At 38.4% G+C, this 21,558-nt stretch overlaps 1 protein-coding gene across 3 annotated transcripts; it reads right to left on the bottom strand.

Moving 5' to 3' along the window:
- Window positions 1–2,800: 2,800 nt before the first annotated feature.
- LOC148424038 (short stature homeobox protein-like) lies at window positions 2,801–15,980 on the bottom strand. 3 transcript variants are annotated; one of them, XM_088414178.1, is made up of 6 exons: window positions 15,533–15,980; window positions 14,282–14,493; window positions 12,339–12,396; window positions 12,100–12,188; window positions 5,100–5,312; window positions 2,801–4,709 (listed from the first exon to the last, which is right to left on the bottom strand). In XM_088414178.1, the coding sequence occupies exons 1-6, from the start codon at window positions 15,777–15,779 to the stop codon at window positions 4,620–4,622; spliced, it is 909 nt and encodes a 302-aa protein (XP_088270304.1). In that variant the 5' UTR covers window positions 15,780–15,980; the 3' UTR covers window positions 2,801–4,619. The 3 variants fall into 3 exon arrangements, with proteins under 3 accessions (XP_088270304.1, XP_088270303.1, XP_088270306.1); XM_088414177.1 differs by having other exon boundaries at window positions 12,100–12,209; XM_088414180.1 differs by having other exon boundaries at window positions 2,801–5,312.
- Window positions 15,981–21,558: the final 5,578 nt, after the last annotated feature.

Consider the following 21,558-nt stretch of genomic DNA (forward strand, 5'->3'; position numbering starts at 1 on the left):
CGACTGCGGATAGGTTGGCGAGCATTAGCCTGCGAAGCTCGGCCAAACAAACGAGCGGAGGGGCCGCGAGGGGGATGAAAGGCGGCCTTTGAACCGGGTGACTTCAGCACTTGAGCTCGATTGTTTTCAGCTGAGCTTTCTCTGGGTGGCTTCACTTCAAGCTGCCGGAAGTGGATTTACATGTGATTTAAGAGGGAAAACTTGCCGCTAAACCGATCGGACGGTCTCATTTGACGTCTCAAGTAGCTTCCAAAGTTGTTGATGCAAATGCTTGCCGCGACCCCCTCTCGCTGCCCTCTTTTTTTCCTTCCACTCTCGCGCCTGGCAAAGCTTTTGTGTCCAGGTCGCATTCCGTCTGATCATAGTTGTGTGTGACATTTCAAAGGGGATTAGCCGAATGAAATGTGATAAAAACTATTTTCACGTGACCCCGCAGCACTTGACCCGCCTGCCTTCCGTAGGCTTGGCGGCGTAGCACCGGGGCTCAGACGGCCGCAACTCCACGCAATCCGGACAGAGAGAGCTTTAGCCCTTTATGACCTCAAACGGTCAACACACGAAAAGAAAAGAAGGGTCAGTGGTAATTCGACAATGGTATAAACACTGATAAGTCGGGTCAACGGAGGAAGGAGGCAGGTGATCCACAAACATGTAGCAAAAGTAAATTCAGAAAAAAATGATTGTTTCCCTTGGAGAATATTACAGAGTCGTTGCTCATCGCAGAGGAGGTTTGCTTTCATTTTTATGGTTAGTTAGATTTTTTTAAGTTTTAAGAATTGCACATCAAACCATGGGAAACTCAGGCTTGTCGGTCCACTGTGATGTTTTGTGCTAACAATAAAGGCCACAGTTTATTTTCAATTCCATTTGAATTTTGGTTGCAATGTCAGCCTGGATCAAAAATTATATCTACAGATTTTTATGTGTCCAAAACACAGGTCTAATTTATTTGAATCCTATTCAAACAACTGTCTGTATGTGACAGCCTCTCAAAGTGGGCCAATTTTGTATCATGGATTTTGATCAAATTAGGACATATTTTATCCCACTGATGAAAATACAGCAGATGCACATTCATAGATGGCAGTCCGAAATGAAGCTGATTTGTGTTGGAGACAAGACATGTATTTGAAAACTATTTAGATTCCTATCGGTTTGAAACAGGGTTTGACACCTCAATGTAGTCAAAAATATAATCAATATCTAAATTTCATATAACATCCTATACAATATCATCTACGTGCGTAAAAGTACAGTAAATGGAGAGCAGCAAAAGTGTGCTGGACGCCTCTGAAACTAGACTTCAATGAGAACTAAGTAGTGAGCAAAGAGAGGCTTGCATATATTCATATTACCGTAGTTCATCAGTGTAAAGATGTGCAGAGTACATTTGAATTATGTTTTGCATGCACAATGTTATTGGCATAAATATTAACAATATTTGACCTACTATGGATCCCTGAGGAACAATTATGTCTATGTCTATCAAGCAATGACAGAATGAATATCCCGAATGTTGTCATCTGTCTCTCACCTCATCTCCAAAATAATAATAAAAAAAAACAGTACAAATTATGGTTGTACATTGTACGCAGTCCATATGAATCAGTAAGTCGAAAAACTAATCTGAAATTTTAGATGTGATATCGCAGTGGAGGGCACTCCATTGGATAAAGCCATAGCTGACTGCAACCAGTTGATTTTGTTGCATTATCTTGTGTTTTTCACTTGTGGCCAACATAAACAGCTGTATGCGTTGCAACATGTCGACAAAGCAGCCAGGGCTCATTGCGGCGTGATGGATGGCTGCGTGCTAATTATTAGCACACATAAAAGGATGCTGTTATTTCCAGACGTGGGCCTCAGCCGCCGGCTAAATGCGGGGCCATCAGTCTGCGACTATATCACTCAATCTTGATGTATGAGCGCGGTGGTACAAATTAAATGCGCAACGGCTTTCTAAAGGAGGTTGCCGTACTCAACAGGACGCGATTTGGGCTAATTCCTGCGCAAGGGGTTCGTACAATAGGCCACTATACCAAATGGTGTAATTACTTTGTGTACACACATCTGGAATTAAGCTCCCAGAGGAAGCTAATACTCCAAACAAAAACAAAACAAAAATGGAGGCCGACTGTTTTCAGTGGCACAAGATCAAGAAAGGTACGGCGTCGACTTGAAACCTCGACTTGTCGCAAAGATCATTCTTGGCGCCGAGTGGGTCCATCTTGAGCACGAGGCTCGGAGAAGATTACACGTCGCGTACCCAGTTCCTCCGGTTGGAGCCTCCCCTGGCTTCTATTTGAGCACGTTCAGGCCCCACTTTGCATAATCAGCGACTGTGCGATGCAGCGTGTACAGGAGGAGCGACCAATTTTGGGATGTTTTGGAATAAGCGGCATCTGGATTCCATAGCTTCTCAATTTTCGCAACCAAATCTAAAGTACAGACTCTTTAACTCGACCAACTAAAGAGCAACCGGTTGAGTCAGGAAAATGCCCAAAATATTCAAGCTCTTTCAAATAGCATCCCTGAAATATGCAAAGATAATAACCAGAAGGGAAGGGTGTAATACCCAATTAATGAAATATGGCGAATTGAAATATAGTATTCTGATCCATATTAAATGATCAAAAATGACTGAATCAGTGTTTCTGAACTTGAGACCGGTTCTGTAAATTCATATGAAGCATGGAGATGAGTAACAAGTAAAAAAATGGATGTACGTACCTCAGAAGAGATGTTTCAATCAAAAAAATTTTGTCAAAACAAATTCCTTTTTAATTATAGTAACAACGAGTTACAAATATTTATAACTTTATTGATAGTTTACTTGTACAAGATGTACATTCATATTTTGTGACTCCAAAAGGGAAAGGGGCAAAACAAATAAACATGAGTCATGTTTAAGCATGCTAGCAAAGAAAATAATAAGCTTTGTAACGGGTACAACAAACTCCGCAGTTAAAATTCAACCATCCCTGAAACATTTGTAAACTTGGACACGCTACATTTAGTTTTTTTGTGTGTTTTTTTTCCTTCCCCTCCTGACAATGCATCACAGCCACCCCCCCAAATAATGGGAAACAAACTGCAAAAGCAAGGTAAAAATGTACAATTGTAGTCCAACTCTTTCATTTTTCATAAACCTTCGGACAAAAATAATAAATAAAACACAAATATGTTTAATTTAAGATGGAGACATAAACAATTGAAATGAGGGTTAAACAGAACGTGGGCGGGGCATGTTGACCTTGCGAGGGACTGACAGCTTGGACAGCAGTTTGGAAAACAAGAGTCGTAATCTAAAAAATGTTGGCAAATTAACGATGAATGTCACACACAACATGCAAAGTAAAGCTCATTATTTTGTAAACAACCACTTTGTTCGGATGTCACTGCCGAGTATTAAAGTCGTAGATCGTCATAAATGTAATTTTAGCTGGACACGGCGGAGTTTACGTGAAATATGGCACCCTGTCAATCTCCGACGGGACATAATGTACACGCCGACTTGAAAAAAAAACAGCCGGCAAACAAAGTTGAAATCCCCAACAGTGCATTAAAAACAAAATCAACGTAAAATCGGCGTGCCGCTTTATCGACCAACTGTTAGCTGTTTAACTTTTTTTGTTTTTTGCTATTTACAGTATTGCACTTAAACTGCACACCATTGCATTTCAGTTTTACTGATGCCTTCATATTTTCAGAAATACAAAAAATTGAAGTACAGTGCTTAACAAATTTATTTGACCACCTATCATTACAACAAATGGAGGGTACATAGCTGAATTCACATTAAAAAAAAAATTGGGTGAATGCTGGAATGAATCGAACCTAAGTTTGAACTAAGTCTTCTGTTTTCCATTATAAATCGTCCAAAAATGATCATGTGCTCATACCATTTTTTTTCAGTTTGTAAATTTGAAAATCTTGAAGAAAATATCATTTTGGTTTAAGAGCTTCTTCAGACTGGTTTTATCAATCCGGTTTCATCAGTAACACATTTAGGGCAGCTATGTTATAATCTTTCATTGGGTGGTGGACTATATATTTGTCAGGCAGTGTACAACGCATTTATACCCATTATCCTTTTTTGTGGATCACAACCCATGTCAAAACCCCACCCCCATGTTTTTTTTTTTAAATTTAATAAAGTAGTATCTTGCCTGTAGTGCCATTTGTAAACACCCACAATGTACGAGACCTGAAGTGCAAAGGCGATCATCACTTCCTCACCCAGATAGAAAGAAGCAGAAGTCCGAGAAGGGAGCAAGAGGAAGTCCAGAAAAACAATAAACGAAACAAAACAAAAACCGTGGAAGTTGTTGCTTTTGTAATATCACAAGTCCATAAGAAGAGAATTGCAGCCGGGGCCTTCGGGGGTAGGGTGTGTGTGCGCGTGCGTGTTTGTGAAGGTAATGGCGAGCTTTGCAGGAAGGCCTCCATGCACGGACACAGTGGTTGCAAATACATTTCTTAAAGCCGGAGAGGAGGTCAGGACAGGTGGGGTAATGAGATGTGCCCGGCCTCCCCAACGCCAACCCAACCGTCCTCAACTCTGCCCGTCGCCTGCCACTTTAATTGGCACTAAAGTCCTCTCAGTGTGTGCCGGGCCCTCAGACAGACATCCACATGTGTTTGTACGGTCCTTGGGATGTGATCTGTGCCTGGAGTGGACTGAGCCACTGGCCCCGCAGAAGTCCTGCCTGTTGGGCGAAAAGTAAAAGGTGACTTCATTGGTATTTCATTACCGCTTTGTTGGAAAAGTGGTTTGTTTTGGCAGCTGGTCTTTTGTGACAATTTTCTCGCTCCCCCTTCTCCCTTTTTTGTAAAAAAAAAAAAAAAAAAAAAGTCTTCCTCCGACTGTTCCTCCCCCAAGAAAACTTACACTCTGTCCGACTCCCCCCTTTTCTCATTCAGTGTTTGTGTTTAGTTTTAGCTGTGAGTGTCACGGCCTTTTCACAGGCTCAGTCTTGTGTGAGAGGCCATTACGGACCATCAGGCCAACGGTGTGTGCGGGGAGGGAAGGGGGGGTAAAGTTGGGGGAGGGCGCCCCGCTTGGGTCAGAGTCCCAGAGCCTCGGCGTGTTTCCTTGCCTTGAGTCGCAGGTCGGCGATGCTGGAGTTCTTGCTGTTGCTTTTGGCGGCCGCGGCCACCGCCGCAGCCGCCGAGGCCGAGTCAGCCAATGAGGCGATTGGTAGTCCGAAGGGAGGGGGCGGGAACATCAGGTAGGGGGCGTGTGCGGCTAGGTGCGGGTGCAGGTGTGGGTGGGAGTGGGCGACGCCGTCCAGCTGGAGTTGCGCTTGAACCTGTGAGCAAAAGAAAAAAAAATAAATGTAGCAAGTTATAACCAGAGGTGCTTGGTGGCAGGGGTGTTTAGACTTTACCTGGGTTGTATTCAGCCACATGGTAGGATATGACTTTGAAAGGCTTTGATTGATTAAACACACCATCCTTATACATAAAATGTAGTAATTTTCATTATTTAAGAAAAAAAAAACAGCACTCATTTGTATACTAGTATTGACATGGAGTTTAATTTCTTGGCCTCGCATTGAGACTATTTGAATTGAAAGGTGTTTTCAAACTTTTGACCTGTGCTGCAGGTTCTTTATACTGCTATGTCACAGCTTCTTTGTTATACGTGACAGAGCAAATAATTTAAAATAATTTCTTATTGCCACTAGCTCCACCCCTGCACTAAAAGGAACATCTCGTTCGAAACAAACTAAAACAAAAGCCGCAAACTCTAGTAACATGACGATTTCTAAAGCAGTCACTTTTAAAATTATTTTATTATATATTATAACATTATTTACTTAAAATTATTAACAGGATATGTTGGAATTGGACCTCAACTACAGGAATTGGAAAACGTTATTTGCTCCGATAGTATTTTTATTAAATTACTTTTATTCAGTGTTATGAAAAGAAATCTTGCAACTACTTTAGTTATTAATACTTTATTTGTATTTTAATCTCTAGAAACTATGTAAAAGTAATTAATAAGTAAAAGTAGTAGTTATGGTAGTGCCCCCCACCCTCCCTACATACACACACACACACACACACGCACACACATTTGGGTGTGTTGATGGGTCGTACATATGGCCCACAACAATAATGGGTTTCAGACCTCTTTTTACGGGGAATAAGCGAGTGTGATTTTATGTATGTATGTACATATTTTTGTAATCTAATGCTTTAAGGGTGGGTGATTTGGCCAAATACAAACTCACGATTATTTTCAGTCATTTGGGTTGATTACATTTTTTAATCAGTCGAAAAGCCATCATTCATTCATATAAAGTTTGCATTCATTTAAATAATAAATAAATCTTGTGTAAGTTGTTCAAACACTGTCATCTGATTTTAAATCAGTTTTAACATACGTTTAACTTACTTGTACAAAAACTTAGCTGTTCATGTTTGCCGCAGTCATGTAGTTAGCTGCTTATTTTTGCAAGATCAGCCATCTGCCATTTTTGCAAATCTTCGATTCTTAAAATATGGGGGGAGGGGGGTGTCACAGTGCAACACAATTAAAAGGTAACCTCAAATGGTACCCCCTCAAAGCTGTTGCTTACTGTGTGTTTTCTATGAAAATAGCCACGAGCCTCAACCGACCCTTCAGCTCACCTTTTCTTCCTTCATTCTATTTTTTGAAGCGTGATTCTAAAAGTTACTGAATCCCACCTTTCTCTCCCTCTGTTGCTGTCAAAAATGCACATACACACTCAAACACACATGAAATCGTCCAGAATCAAAGTGCTTCTCAGGCACAGAACAGATTTGCTTAATTCAGCCGGCCGTTATACCCTTGGAAATATGCAGTCTTATTATGCTGATTATGTATTCAATTGCATAAATAAACTATTTTTGCACTAAAGAGATACTCACATATTTGGAGTTATAAATATTTATCCAGACATATTCCTTATTCAAAAGCGGTGAAGGATTTAATAAAAAGAAAAAGGAGAAAAAAGAGGCCATAAGGCATAACATATCCCTTTTCACATTGTGGGCAATTATTTCCTAAAAGAAGGAGGTGAAAATGAAGCATGTGCTGACTTCAGAAGAAGAAGAAGACGTTGCCATTTCCTATGTGTCTCAAACAGCAAAAGTGGCAAACTATTTGTGCTTTGCTTTTCCAACCCAAATAGAAGCTTTAGCTTGACCACGTTTATGTTTTCTTTCATTTCTCTTTGCCTGGGATGCTGAACATGAAAATGGAAGTGGGACACTGTTACCAGTTAGAGTTGCTTAGCACCTCAAGGGCAAACAAACATTGTGATGAACTGATTAAAAACTACATTAAGTCACTTTCTTGGAGGGAGGCAGGACAATCTAAACAAAAACCAGGTGGGCCAACTGTCTGACGAAAAACTAAACAGCATGGTGAACTCTCTTTTTTGTTGTCTTTTGGACAAAATCAAAATACTACAACTTCTCTCTTTATCTAGAGCCTGATTTTATAAAAGGAGGTCTGTATGGATATTCAGGATTATTGTATGGTCTATATGTTTGTTTAGCTATTCTGGGTGGGAATTCAATCAGAACTAGGCATCAAAACATCAAACAAATCGCATTTAAATGTGAGATTTCAGGTCAGTGATGGACCCAATTGAAATTAATCTATACAGTATAGCACTTTAATACACATTTGCTGCCAACAAAGTGCTGTATTTACAGGAATAAGTGTGTTTTTGCTTTGCTTTTATTTATTTATTTATTTTTTGGGGGTGAGGTACCATCACAACAGAATTTCGCACGGTGGTGACATAAGAACAGGAAATGGAACTTATTAGTTCAGTTGTCCTGGCTGCAAGTGTGACGATAACCATAGAAAGACAAAGTAACGTGTAGCTAAGTGAAACCTCTGACCTTGGATGCTTAAGGTATGCATTGATCCACAGCAGAACAAAAAAACAACAACAACAATACCCACCGACGATGATCAAGTAGGAAAGTAATTTGCTTGGATGGTAATTATCAACTATGTTAAATCAAAATTAAGTTGCCGCTAATCAGAAGGAATCTACCCGTTTTTGATGAAACCAGATCCCTGCAAATGGAAAATCTGACTTGCGAAACAAGACCCTCTTTTGCTTTGCGGTGCCAACTAAAATTCCAACCGTCTCAGATAGGCCACCACTCAAGTGAATCAAAACAAAAGGAGAGCCTTAATCTCCGTTTTGCTTTCAGATTATTCTCGAAGAAGCCAAGCGATGCACAATGCTTGCGGGACGCTTGATTTGAATTTTGAAACTTACTGTTGATATACCTGCGGTATGTAAGGCTGAATGGATTTTTTTGTTGACTGTAGGTGCAGATGAAATATTTTTCTGGTAGAAATTTTGGAGTATTGCCCAGCGAAAGACATTTTACTGCATGTTTAACACATGGATGCCAGGAACATAGACAATAACAAAACTCGCAAAGAGCATTGAGTTTAACGGAACTAACCACGTAGTTAACGACCAACAGGACAGAATCCCATGAAAGACACCCAACAACAGTGTATGTGTGTGTACTGTGTGTGAGATGTTTGATTATGGTTAATAAAACCAGTTTATTTCTTGACATTCTCTTTTATAATGTTTAGATTGAATTCAGTGCTATTTTTCTTTACTAAAACCGTTTTTCTTGGCAGTCAAAGGCATTTTCATTCATTTCGGTAGGAAGGAGTTGCTTGAGTCCACCACTCACAAGCTTGGTCACTAAATTAAAACTGTAAATCTACATTTAACAGCTGCGACACTGAAAAATAAAATACATACATTTTGGTTGCACATGATTTAAATTTGGCAAACTGATGTGACTTTTTCCTCTTTTCCTGACAGTTTGTTAAAAAATAATCCATCCTAAAGTTACCAATCCGATCATTCTGATGTGACTTTCTTGGTTGTTTTAAACAACATAAACCTATTTCTGTGATTTAATTGTTCAAAATTATCCATTTTTAATACTGTTTTTGTGCAAAACAATGCAGAAAAGTTGGGTCAAAGTGGCCCAAATATTGAGCCAGTCCTTTTTTGACCCATAATTGATTTATTTTCACTCCAACGCTTTTTACAGTGGCTTCAAACGCATTAGGGACTCAATAAAGGGAGCTATTCAATCTTAAAAATGCACTCTATGAATTGAAAGTCATTCCAGGTCATAAAGCATCATTCACATCAGACCGTAGGACTATTTCATAAAATACCGACAGATGCAAAACTGTTATGACTATGTTGTCTGGCCCAAAAAGGCCAACTTTGAAAAATCCACACTCTAAAAACAGTTAGGTCAAGAATACCCCAATTTGTGGGTCAAAAACGGACCAACCCAATAATTGGGTCAAATTTCTGGGTTTTATACAAAACAACCCAATATTTTAGGGTTGCCTTGGACAAAAACAATAATTTGGAGGAGTTCTTAAATCAACCTGGAAAGCTGAGTCAAATTGACCCAAGTAGTGAGTCTGCTTTTTTCCTTTTTTTTTTTTTTTTTTACTCATCACTGGATTATTTTTAACCCAATTCTTTTTACAGGGATAAAGATAAACATATTCTGTTTGATTTAAAAAAAAAAGAATGCTTAACAAATAAATCATTAATAAGTCTATATAAAGCTGATAGCGTATAATTGTATTTCAAATTCAGCGAACACTGAATTAGAGGGTGTTTTCAAACCATTGGCTGGATTGTTTGTGAGTTGAACTTGTTTTTTATTATATAAAACTGATGTACTATGTTCAAATTAAGTACCGTAAATACAAATTGTGTTTTTTACGTATGTAGATAATCTTGCTGTTCATATCCCTTTGTGTTTATGTCTTTGACAATTGCTTCATTCATCTTAGCTCTTTTCAGACCATTCTCTAATCTAATATTGGAAAAAAAAAATACTGAAAAGTAAAGGTATCTAAACGTGAATGTAAAGACGTACAAATCTGTCATTGGGATTGAAAGAGTGTATAGCCGTTCCCTTATTTCCACACACATATGATAGTCAGCATCTTGGCAAAGTTGTTTAAATATTGGTTCATAGGTGTCATGATGACATTATAACCAATAAATTTAATTTCCCTTAGAAGAAATTTGAAAAACTCAAATTGTCCTCTTGCGCATTGTTAAATCTGCAAAGAGCGTGACTCGTGGCGTTCACCTGCGTATTTTTTTTCCCGCCTTCACACATTTTTTTATACTCCAGCTTTGACCGTGTTTGGCGAGCATCTCTCAGCATGCAGGCCTCACACTCCTCCTGCCAGCTCAACCTCGATAAGCGTCATTTCGCTTTTCACCACCTCCCGCCTTTCATCGTCTCTTTCATGTGCTCACGCCTGCCGCCCCATTGGCCTAATTAGGCCGCCGCATGTCACAACATAGCGGGTGAGAAGGCTGAGAGAAAGTGAGACGGAGGCAGAGAGAGCAGAAATGAAGGATGATGAAGTCCGACCAAGAGGTGAACGGTGTGGAATCTACACATGGAAGTGTTGAACGTCGCTCCCTTCGTTGCTTTTATTTTTTCATTATCGGTATTTTGGCCTTGAATCAGTGTGTTGGAATAATCTTTTGATTGATTGCACTGAGAAGCTCACACAGACTGCAGTTGTCACTAAAACAAGTCCATTCCGGCTCCTCGTCTATGATTATCATCACCTTTTCTCTTTATGCCATCAACGGTGCATTGCTCTTCTCACGGTTTTGTTTCAGTTATACAATGTTGTCTTTACTTCATTTGTTGTGTTGAGTTTCATTTGTTGAGGAGAAATTAACTGGTTTTCTAAAGAAAAAGGGGAAAACTGCAACAGCAACAACCAAGTGATGCCTTTAAGGGGTGTGGCCTCGTGAGTGACATCAGGAGCATAAATCAATTGCTGTGGATTTCGGCCTGCTTTAGCTGCTTGCAAATGTTCTTATTTTTAATAAGAAGTTCAATTTCCTGTTCTATGGTCATTGCCCCTTTTTTTTCTCTTTGCTGTCAGTTTTTGTTGTGGCGCCACAAAAAAAGCTAAAGACATAGCAAAACGCTCTTATGGACTTAATAAATTATGAGTCATATGATAGTACTGAGCGGTTTGAAAATATTGAAATTGTATTTTTTTTCCTTCAGCATTGTAATTGCAATTTATTAGTTATTTTTTTGCAAAAAAAGGTATTTTTGTGTATTTTTAATAAAGACAAGCAATGACAGATTTATATAGGTAATCTTTTGGTCTGATAAATTAAGCTTATATACTCTAAGGAAAATGGAGATTGACTTAATATGTGAGACTGTTTATCGGTTTCAATTAGCTTTGTTAGTCTTACTTTGACTTGCAGCCTTTGCGGTGTTTAAAATGACAACTTCGCAAAATGTGTTAGCTGTTTTGTCAGCACTTTTTTTTTTTATACCAAAACGAAAACCTGCACTCAACTCTTCAATAGTCACTAATACCAAGTACTGACCCTACTAAATACTTTTGATACATAAAATTTCCTCGCTTTCCTTACTTTTAAAAAACCTTGACGGATCATTTTAAAGACAGATATCTCAATTTAGCAATTTATCTGAAAACTACAAGAAATAGTCAATTTTCTGTTCTTCTAATTTCTTCTTCCTGATTGTAAAAATAACCATAAGTAGGTGGCCGATACTGGTATCAGCTGCTGGCGTGAGTAACTACCCGGGTCTACCTGGTGCCCGTGGGCACCGCGTTGGTGACACTTGCTCCAGATCCTGTTTGGGAGGGTATGTTTGGACCACAGGGGTCAGTGGGCTATAATTTAATTCTGGAGTTAATTATTAGCCCCTTAGCACTGTCAAAGCTTCATGAACATGGGTGGTTTCTGTAGTCCTGAATATTACCAATTGATGACTACTCTTACACTTGACTGGCTAACTTCTGACCATGTTTCCCTGTGAAGATAATTTTCCCAATTGAAATGAAATGTGGCTGGTCATGTTAAAAAAAAAAAAAGCCGGGACAGGAAGCATTTAATTCCAAGAACTGCACAAAACAACCTAAGGTTCCTGCGCTGTTCCTGATCATTCAAATTTTGAATTGCCAGGCAAGGTCATCCCCATCACACCCCCAAAACACCCCTAAGAGAAGGTTTTATGGCCTACCTGTTGGAAAGGCATCCGGAGGGCCCCCATGTTGACGTAGGGTGCTACCCTGCAGGCGTCCAGATGGCTTCCACTGCCCAAGATGACTCCTGGGGAAAAGGGAAAGATGTCTGTCAGACAGCCAGACAGTTGTCGTTATGTGAGATGGGAGCACTTCTTTCGAATATTTTTTCAAATGATCAAATAAAATACAACAAAATGCATTCAATTTTATTAAGTGTTGTAAAGACAATATTTACCTTTGTGCATCTGATTTTCTTGTTTTCGACATTTTGCTCTTCTGTTTTGAAACCAAACCTGCAATTAAGAAAAAGCAAGTTCACTATTAGATTATAAAAATAAAACGAATGACGCCAGAAAGTCCCCAAAACATGTTCAAACATCATTGCGTTATTCATAAAATATGGACTTTGGTCAAATATTGTAGGATTATGCACAGCTATATACAGTCGATCGCTGTGCATAATCCTACAAGCTGGTTTCATGAAGATATCTTTGGAATCTTTTGACAGAAATCACTTTTGTTGTAGCAGCCACACATTCTTTCTAAGATATTATCAAGGTAGAAGGAAAATAAATGGACACACTGAAATACTTCATTGAATCGATTACAAAACTAGATACAAATCAAAATTAATGTATGAGGCTATTACGTTACGTTACATGTTTTAAGCAGGAAACATCTTTTCGTGCCAAATGAACTGCATGCATTTTCTTGTTTGATATACTAAGCCCTTCCTAATGGTGGAAGCTAAAGGTTTGTGGCATGCATCATTTTTGTATTATTATAAAAAAAAAAAATAATGGTGGATAATTAAAGTAAAATATTTCAAACGTTGTGCATTTTTGACGCCATTTTTAAGTGAAGGGAAATGAAATTCAGAAGCAAAAATTGCGCTATTACTGTTTGCTGGCTGCTCTTATGTGTGGCTGCGGGCGATTATTAATCATCATCAACCTAATTTGTCCTCATGAATAATCTCAACTAGCCCCGCCTCCTTGAACCCTCGCAGCGACGATCATTAAGCGGACGATGAATTAACGACCATCTCAAAAGACGATAATGACAGAATCGAACAAAGACCTGGTCGGGTCGATGTATTTATTTTTATTTTTTTGGAAGGAGTACTGTCGAAAGTGGAGTGGAAAAAAATTAATTCGATTAAGATTATTATTGTTATGACACATAATGATCTTTCAACGTCTCATAGGAGTTGCACGCGCTGCAACGCGCTCAACTGAGCGAGCTACACGGCATCAGACAGTTATTTCTTCATTAAGAACCACTCAATGATACACCCTAATCTCATTCCCGTTCAGAGTTTTTTTGTACTCCAGACAGTGAATAATGACATTTAATTTAGCACGGCCTAACATTCTCGCGCTAAGTGCATTATAGTGGCGGCCTCTCATAACTTTCCGTACATCCACTGACAGCTGCGCTCACAGAAAAACAACAAAAAAGTGCAGCAAAGAACTTGAAAGGTATGCATTTGGGTTTAAAGGGGGAGAAAACACACCCAAATGATTGCGCACATAACGCTATAAATATTACATATACCTGTAGTACAACAGATGCATGAAAAGTAACATTGCACAGTGGTCCGTAAACTTGTAATTTAATTTATTATTTTTTTTTAAACTGTTGTATGATTTATGTGTCTGGAATGGAAGACAAAATAAGCAAAATGAATCTGCATCTGAGGGATTTCGATCAGTATAATAAATATTGAAATAAATAAGAATATAAAAATAATTTATAGTATTTTTTTTTAATTTCAAAAAACATCTTTAAACTTAAAAAAACACACACACACGCAAAAATGCCTCCACGAATCACTGAAATCTGCATTTATAAAAACGTTACTGCATGACGTCACCGTTTTGCAAAAGGCGTGTAATCCCGAGAATCATTCTCATTTTAAGCATTTAGACGCTGGGTTTGTGTTTGGAAATGCTCTTTCGGAGGGAATATACAATAATTTCCAAACATTAGACCCAAACAACATTGGCCGTTAGTTGCCGCATTTATTTTATTTTTTTTAAGAAATGGAGAACAACTTTACAAATAAAACACCCTTAATGATAGGAATCGCATATGAAGTACTATACCCCTTTATATAAATATCGAATAATGCAAAAATGTAATGTTGAATATGCTATATATCTTTTTTGGGTGTACCTGCACACGGGCCTCAGAGAGCCCCAGGCGCTGACTTAGCTCCTCGCGCATGAAGGCATCCGGGTAGTGCGTCTCGTCGAAGAGGCGCTCCAGCTCGTTGAGTTGCTCCAGCGTGAAGTTGGTGCGACTCCTGCGCTGCTTCAGCTTGCCCTGCGCGTCCTCGTCCTCCGACTTCACCTCCTCCTTCTTGTCCTTGCTGCACTCGAAGATGCCTGCATCAACAAAACATTGGTCACACACATTACACACATTGTGTCGTGCGCCACTTATTTCAATGCAAGGAGGAATAAATAATTCATTGGTTAATAGACTCTGGTAGAGTGAGTGTTTATCGAAATTGCAGGTTTATTTTCATTCATTCAATTAATATATGTATTGATGTATATGATATTTTTTTTGTATATGTTACTTATTTGGGGCAATCATCCATGATAGTGTAAAAGTCTTGCGAATAAATGATTTTTTTTTTTTTGCACTGGATTTTAAAATTAAAATAAATGACCATATAACTAAATTACCATTAAAAAATAATTATTTCAAATTTCTGTATTTCTGCTGCTGTTACAGGGCTACAGATTCTTCGCGTTTCTGCAATACATATATTTATATATAGTTTCTGTTTTGTTTTATTTTTCACATGACTTCATCCCGTATAAGTTTTTTAAGGCAACTTTTAAGGTCCATAAATATTTGCAAAATGAGGTGGAAGTGGGATCCCTGAGTGAGAGATTGAAAATTTTGCAAAATAATAAATACAAAATAAATATGTTGTAGATTTATGAAATGACATAATGCAATAAATATTATATAATGCAGTAGAAATACACAAACATTAAAAATATGTATTATTTGAAAAGAATTAAAATGTCAAGTGTACAGCTTGAACTTATCGTTTTAAATATGTATTCATACTTAAAAACAGAAATGAATGCCATGGGCAAATGCCTGCTAGCTTTTACATGGCTTTGCAGTTAGTATAATGGAATAAGATTAAATATTAGATTCAGTGCATTCTCCAAATGAACTTGAATAATTAAGAAAGAAATGTTGCGACCAAAATCTGTTAAAAAAAAATTCGCTCCATTATCATCGTTTCTAGTGAAAATTATTATTGCGTCCGCCAGCAAAAGTCTGAACTTTGTATTTATTTTGAGGAGTTTTGCAGAGTCCTGCGCGCTTCGCCTGCATAGTTAGGAATGAGCATTACTTGCAGTTTGATTTTGTTTGGATGCTCGAACGTGTGCGAGTTACCTTCCGCGGGCCGCGTGACGTGGAAGTCCTTGAGCTTGTCCTTGTCCAGCTCCACATGTTCCTTGTAGGCGTGCAGCGGGCAGTGGGCGCCCTCGCTGAAGTCGTGCTCGGCGGGGCTGCCCTGCAGCTCCCGCGGCCGGGCCAAGCCGGACGTCTCCAGAACCTCCCGGTACGTGATGGCCTCCTTGCTGCTCTCTTTGCTTTTCGCTTCGAACGACTTGGACACGAACGCCGTCAGCTCTTCCATGACTCTCCTTTCCTCTCACCCCAATCCCCCTGCTCCTCCCGGGGGTTGAAAAAAAAAAAGGGGAAATAAAATAGGCACAAATAATAAAAATAAAAGCAAAAAGAAAATCAAAAATAATAAAAAATCCTCGCGATATGAGAGCTCCGCGCTGCCTTGCAGTGAGTGGAATGAGAGAGTGGGAGTGGAAGGAGTGGAGGTGAGATCACTCCTGCTGTTGCGAGTATGTTTTGGAGAGCCGGCTATTTATACCACCCCAAGACCACCCCCCTCCTTTCACACACACACACACACTCACAGACACACACACACATATACACCCATCGCTGTGTCTCGTGCAATTAAAGGCCTTAGCTCCACTCCACGCACAATTCAACTTTGAGCAAGCGCCCCCCCCCCTTGCTTTTTATTTCCATTTTTAAACTCCGCTAATCAATGAGGAACTGATGGAGGCGCTTAAACGGATTAAAGTAGGGAGGGTGGGGGTCATTAAAAATGCCCGCCATGGCTGTATTCATACTACGTGATAATTACATCCCACCCTCCTAACGAAAAAGAATTTACGATCACCCACTTTTAATCTATTTTATTTTAAAATGTGGTGTTGAAAAGCATGTCGTGCCCTAGCACATTCTGAATACGTTTGAGTAATTTTCCAGTTAATGAACAGTGCCTCAGCGAGATCAGTACACTTAAGTTTTGTTTGTTTGTTTTTTACTTTTAAAGACTTTTTTTAATATTATTGGGTTACTGTACTATCATTCCGAAGATCGTTAATCTGACGTTTTTTAATGCCAAACCCCGTTCAACTTCATAGGATGCATATTTTTTTGTATTCAGGACCATAACCATTTTAGTTATTTGTATTTATTAGGTTCTATTTGTTTTCCTATTATATATATATATATATATATATATATATATATATATATATATATATATATATATATATATATATATATATATATATATATATATATATATATATATTCCAATATGTCATTTAATATTGTAAGACATATTTTAAATTGCATACATTATTACATATTGACCACTGTTTGCTGCGCGACTATCATCTGTTGTACGTTATAAAAATCACAATCACGAAATCACAAATCACTTTTTTTATTTCCACATTATTAAATTCTACCACATTTGACATCCAAGCTTCTTAAAGCGCTTTTGTGGTTGCCAAGTGTGGGAAAGAGATCAATACGTGTAGATCAGCAATGTATTGTATACATGAGGGTGGCTGGAAGTAAATGTTGCTTGAATGTATAGCCTTGAAACAGTGAGTCCATAAAGACTTTTGAAGTGGGCTTCTATTAGAGTAGGCCGGCCCACGAGCTCAAAAAAGGCCGGGAAAGGCGCGCGCTCCCCGGGGAAGCGGGCCCGCCATCACCGAGCAGGCAGGCGGGCTCCATCCGGCACCATGTAGCCCCTCTCTCCTTTAACGGCTCCACGGCTGCAGTCTAATGACGCGCGTGAATGTCTCTCCATTTATCAGACAGTGCGCACGCGCGCACACAAACACAACAACCTTTTTTTTTTTTTTTAATAAACCCTCTTAAAGACGCATTCCACATTGTCGCCTGCACGTCGGAGGCAACACCCAACCAGAAGACGTTTCTCAATAACGTTCCTTAATGGTGATAATCAAGCCTTTAGTTTTATTCATAATTTAATTTACTTTAGATGAAAGGCAGGCTTTTCAAATCTAATGTGACACTCATGCAATTAACCAAGGCCTGCTGCCAGTGCAGGTTTGACAAAATTGTTCTCATGAATCAAGTGCTTTCATACGTGTATATTAAAGTGAAGTTAAGTTTTGAAGGTGCTGAATATTCTCCAATCAGACGCGTCTATGCATGCACGCTGCAATTTAGAGGACCAAAAAAAAATCAACCTCTTAAAGGAGCCTCAATCATATTTTCGTAAGCTGCTCTGCTTCCCTACATGCACAACCCCCACTATCCTGCCGCTCGTGTTCCAAAAAAAATACAAATAATAATTTAATTATAATTAATATAAAATATATAAATAATTAAAAAACATTCTATTCTATTCAACACAACTGCCACATCGAGTAACACGTTGTTATTTATTATCATTATTATTATTATTATTATTATTATTATTATTATTATTATTATTATTATTATTATTATTATTATTATACTATATCTAAATATATGTACATATTCATGGATCTATTCCAGATGCCTTTGATGAGATGTGTTTACCTCATACGGTGATGATACTATTTTTAATGGGGGCCAGGACGAGAGATAGAACAGGGAGAGAGAGTTGGGGGGGGGGGGGGAGCAGAAAGACAGACAGACAGGCAGGCAGACAGACAGACAGACAGACAGAGAGAGATCTTAACTTATAAGATGTGAGGGGGAAGTTATTAACAGGTCAGTGGTTCAATTCTTAAAACAATTTCCCTATTTTATGGAAATTGTACAGTGATTCTAAACTTTCAACAGTTCCTACTTCATCCCATTGAGCGATAATTGATACAAACAAAGCATAAAACAATACTCACTGCTGTATTGGAGTAGTGGCTTTTATTAGAGTTTTGTGGTGGACCTTTTCTGCTTCTTCTTGCTCTTCTATTCAGACATCAGTGCTGCATGTTGCAACACTATGCCAAATTCAGATTTACCTATATACTGCAGTGTCCCATTAAAAAAATGAGTGCTTAAAAATCTGCAAATGATGAACTGTGCTATAACGAGGGAACCCTTCAATAAAACCGGATTATTCGCATGTATTATGTACAACATCAGCATGAAATTGTTGGAGGTACTTTAAATCCCTCGCGTTGGTGCTGTCACTAATCCATCACCGTGTGTCAACATTTAAAATGATCCCAAATGCAGCCTTGGGTTGTCGGGAGCTGGTCAAAAAATGGTTTTCACATGTGAAATGGAGTATTGTAAAAGTGCAACAATCTATACCTAGCTAATATGCTTCTGTAGTTGTTGATATATATTTCCTTTACACATTACAATATTAGGGTCCAAATGCTCACTTAAGTACACTTCACCTGTTTATTATAGATTGTGCGTTAAACCTACAGTTTACAGTAGTTTTTTTTGTTGTTGTTGACATATTTGAGGTTTTGCTATCATTAACAACAGTTGAGTCCTCAGGCTGGTTTGCAGGGATCTTGTGCTGCATTTATGCCTTTTTCTAAACCATTGAAGGCTGTGTGTGAGTGTGCGTTTGTTCAAAAGCCTCCTCTACCATTGAAAAAAAGCTTCCAGCACAAAGAAAGACAAAAGTGCAAGCAGCACGGATGGTTTGAGAATGCACCCGTGTCGCATTGTTGTTTATACTCTGTAGCCATGGGGCATTGCAATTTTGGGGAAAGGCGGAAGGTGGAAAAAAAAAATCAAGAAATTGACATTGCCATCTTAAATTGGGTCTGGATTTGGAAAAATGAAGAATGCCACATTTGTGTACATTGTGTACATAATCTTACACACCGTATCTTCACATCTCCCTCCCCATAACAAGTTACATCACCTCATTAATGACCTGTTATCTTTTTCTTTTAAAATATGTAAAGAATGAATACAGAGTCTGATATGTGTGTCACAAAGGGCACACAAGCATTTGATCCTGTCCATCAGCAATTCTAAAAAAAACTAAAACCCCAGAAGAATACTAAGATACAAATATAGTCCAGAGCATTATATATGTATATATATATGTATATATATATATATATATATATATATATATATATATATATATATATATATATATATATATATATATATATATATATATATATATATATATATATATATATATATATATATATATTTATATAGCTACATATAAATTTTAAATGGATAAATGCTTAAATGGCCCCTTAAAGGCAAAAGATCCATGGCGGTGTGGAGAAAGGCTCCGCAGGGGGAAACGTAACAATTGCTACAAATCAATAGTGTGCAAATAATTCATGGCTGATCACATGGTGTTTTAGCTCCTGATTTGCAGTAGAAATCCCTGTTTTGTTTGGCTCCCACAGGGCAACATGAAAGAGTGTTGGGGTAGGAGGGCACGCAGGGGGATAAATAATAATAGGAGAGCATTGATCATTTTTGGGGAGGGGTGTTTCAAGACAGCTGAACCAAGACACATGTACACACACACACACACACGTAAATATATGTGTGTGTGTGTATATATATATATATATATATATATATATATATATATATATATATATATATATATATATATATATATATATATATATATATATATATATATATATATATATATTTATTTATTTATTTATTATTTAGGCTGGCCCGTGTGCGTTTTCTTGCGTCAGGTTTGCGTCAGTGTGCCCCCCTCCGGGAGTCACTGCGATGACCCTGTACGGGGAACAAACCCTAGTTTGAACAGTCGGTCACAGCTTGTAATTAATTTAGCCAACACCAACATGGATCTGGTTCCCTCCTAGCAGGGGGAGCCAACCCGCAGACGTGTTAACAACGTCTTCAGAGAGCAATGAGGCCCATTTGCAGTAAGTGTCTTGCTTTGTGTGTCGGGCCATAAGGGGGGAGTCCCTCTGGTGTCGGCCAGCGGAGCCCTTTTAATGGAGTGATGCTACACTGTCTCAATCGCGCGATTACAAGCTGCTCCACTGAGAGAGTTCATAGAAGAGACTCGGGCATGTTGCGTTCTTGAGCCGTCATTCAAATGAAAAGAATGACACAAAGACAAACTGAGTGGTGCAAGGAATGCAAAAGGAAAAGCAGAGGACAGGGTGACAGTAACGAAATGCAGCACAGTGGGAAGTGGGTTGCAGTCTTGCATCATCGCGCGATGATTCTGGGATCAGATTTTGATGCTGGCGTTCCTCCAAATTCACCATCGTTTAAGCGTCTTTGTTTTCAGAAACATTTACATGAGCATCATTAACGACTCGGTGTCGTTAGGCTGGAATCTAGTCACATTTTTGCAAATTTTGTATTTAAAAAAACTATATTAATTTTCAGGTCACATGACTGGATGTTTTTTATATGAATTATAGAGCAATCTAAATTGTAGAAAATGAATAGCTCTCTTTAATGATGCATTGTTAATAGTTGAACATATGCTGTTTTAGAGATTTGCTGAATTGTGACTCTTTTGGGGGTACAAGGTTTCGGTCTGACCCCACTTGAGTGACAGGTTTGGTCCAGTGAAGACTACAGTGTGTTCACTGTTCTTGACAACATGTGGACAGCCTGTCTATTCTTGACTATAGAGTTGAGCTTCCTTTTTATTGTTGGCTCTGGTGTGTACTATCCAAAATTTGTTAGCATTGATGACTATATACCAAAGGAGTTCATCTGTTCACAGCAACAATTAAATCCAGTTTTTGATATGTGGAATATGAAGCAATTTAAGGATGGTTCAATTTGAAAGCGGAAGCACTATTTGGTTCAACTCAATGATATAATGATGCAGTTTTATATGGTAGGGCTCAGTTTTTTTACACCCCACTAAAGAGTCATGAATTTAAAAGAAAATGAAAGTCTTCAGTTTCTAAAGTGATGAAAAACCTTGGAATATGTTATTTATTTGTTCCTTGACTCTACTCCCGAACCTGAATATACTGAAACCCAGGAAAAGTTGTCCATAAAGATGAATGAGAATGATTAATCAATGCCAGCCACAGAATGACTTTATGCTATCAGAATTTGATTGTTGTTTTGCGGAAAAATAATTTCCATGTAATTCCTTGTGACTTTGCAAATTACATATCTAATTT

The sequence above is a fragment of the Hippichthys cyanospilos genome, chromosome 5 (genome assembly GCF_059441005.1).
Source record: "Hippichthys cyanospilos isolate Australia breed blue-spotted pipefish chromosome 5, RoL_Hcya_1.0, whole genome shotgun sequence".
In the NCBI taxonomy this organism is placed as follows: domain Eukaryota; kingdom Metazoa; phylum Chordata; class Actinopteri; order Syngnathiformes; family Syngnathidae; genus Hippichthys; species Hippichthys cyanospilos.